Raw genomic sequence first — 979 nt, forward strand, 5'->3', positions numbered from 1 at the left:
CCTTCTTTTGGAGAGTCCACTTGGTCCTTCCTCGCCCTCCTCCGACCTCTGAGCGCCGCTCCTCCCCCGCCCCACCCTGGAAAGGGCGCTTCTTTATGCCACCATCACCTGGTACGAAGCAAAGGACTTCCCAATCGGGAAGAGAAGTGGGGATCTTCCCTTACAAATGAACACAGCCCTTTCAGTTAGATCGCAGATTCCGGAGGGAACCCGGATTCTGTAAGGCCACGCCCGCCGCGGGCGGAGCGTAAGTGCGCGCTGTGAGGCGGCCCCTGGGCCCAGCACCACGGTCAGCGCCCTGCCTGCGGCGTCCCCTGGCCACCCGCGCGCGGCCCCAGCGCCGCAGCCGACCCGAGCGCAGTGCAGAGCCGGACACGCCCGAATGTCAAGTCGGGCCCCGGCGCGCCTGCCAGTCTGGGGAATGGATCTGAGCCAGAGGGAAGAGCCGTGAGCAGGGGAAGACTTAACTTACGGTCTTGAAAGGCGTGCACTCATTCGGAGTATTGTGCAAAGTGATGGAGGAAGATGGGGTCCCTCTTCCTCCCCGACCCCGGCCGCTCCCCGCCCCCGCAAATAAACACAACAGACAACTTTACGCAGCATAACAGAACGGCTGAGTTTAATGCTTCAAGTTTTCCATTTCCTTCCACAGGCCTTCGTTTTACAAATAACAAAATGAGGTAAATAAGTTAATGTATGTACACGTTATAAACAGTGTCGGTTTGCGGCGGCAGCAGCGCAGGTGGTTGGAGGGCAGTTGCCGCGCGGTGGCTCGAGGTCAGCCGCCTGCGCCGCAAGCGGATTCGTCGTCCTGGGGAGAAGTCGCGGCTGTCGGAGAGGCGTCTAGAAGCATTTGCGGTGGACGATGGAGGGGCCGGCCTCGTCGTACTCCTGCTTGGTGATCCACATCTGCTGGAAGGTGGACAGCGAGGCCAGGATGGAGCCGCCGATCCACACGGAGTACTTGCGCTCGGGCGGG

The 979-nt window shown here is 61.0% G+C and overlaps 1 protein-coding gene across 1 annotated transcript in view; it reads right to left on the reverse strand.

The window, feature by feature from the left end:
• Positions 1-843: 843 nt before the first annotated feature.
• Positions 844-979, reverse strand: part of ACTA1 (actin alpha 1, skeletal muscle) — a 1,022-nt gene continuing 886 nt past the window's right edge. The window contains exon 4 of the mRNA XM_024765608.1: positions 844-979. This exon is cut by the window's right edge and continues 30 nt beyond it. Within this exon, the coding sequence (XP_024621376.1) occupies positions 844-979 (136 nt within the window).

This window comes from Neophocaena asiaeorientalis, unplaced genomic scaffold (genome assembly GCF_003031525.2).
Source record: "Neophocaena asiaeorientalis asiaeorientalis breed wild unplaced genomic scaffold, Neophocaena_asiaeorientalis_V1.1 scaffold369, whole genome shotgun sequence".
NCBI classification, from domain to species: domain Eukaryota; kingdom Metazoa; phylum Chordata; class Mammalia; order Artiodactyla; family Phocoenidae; genus Neophocaena; species Neophocaena asiaeorientalis.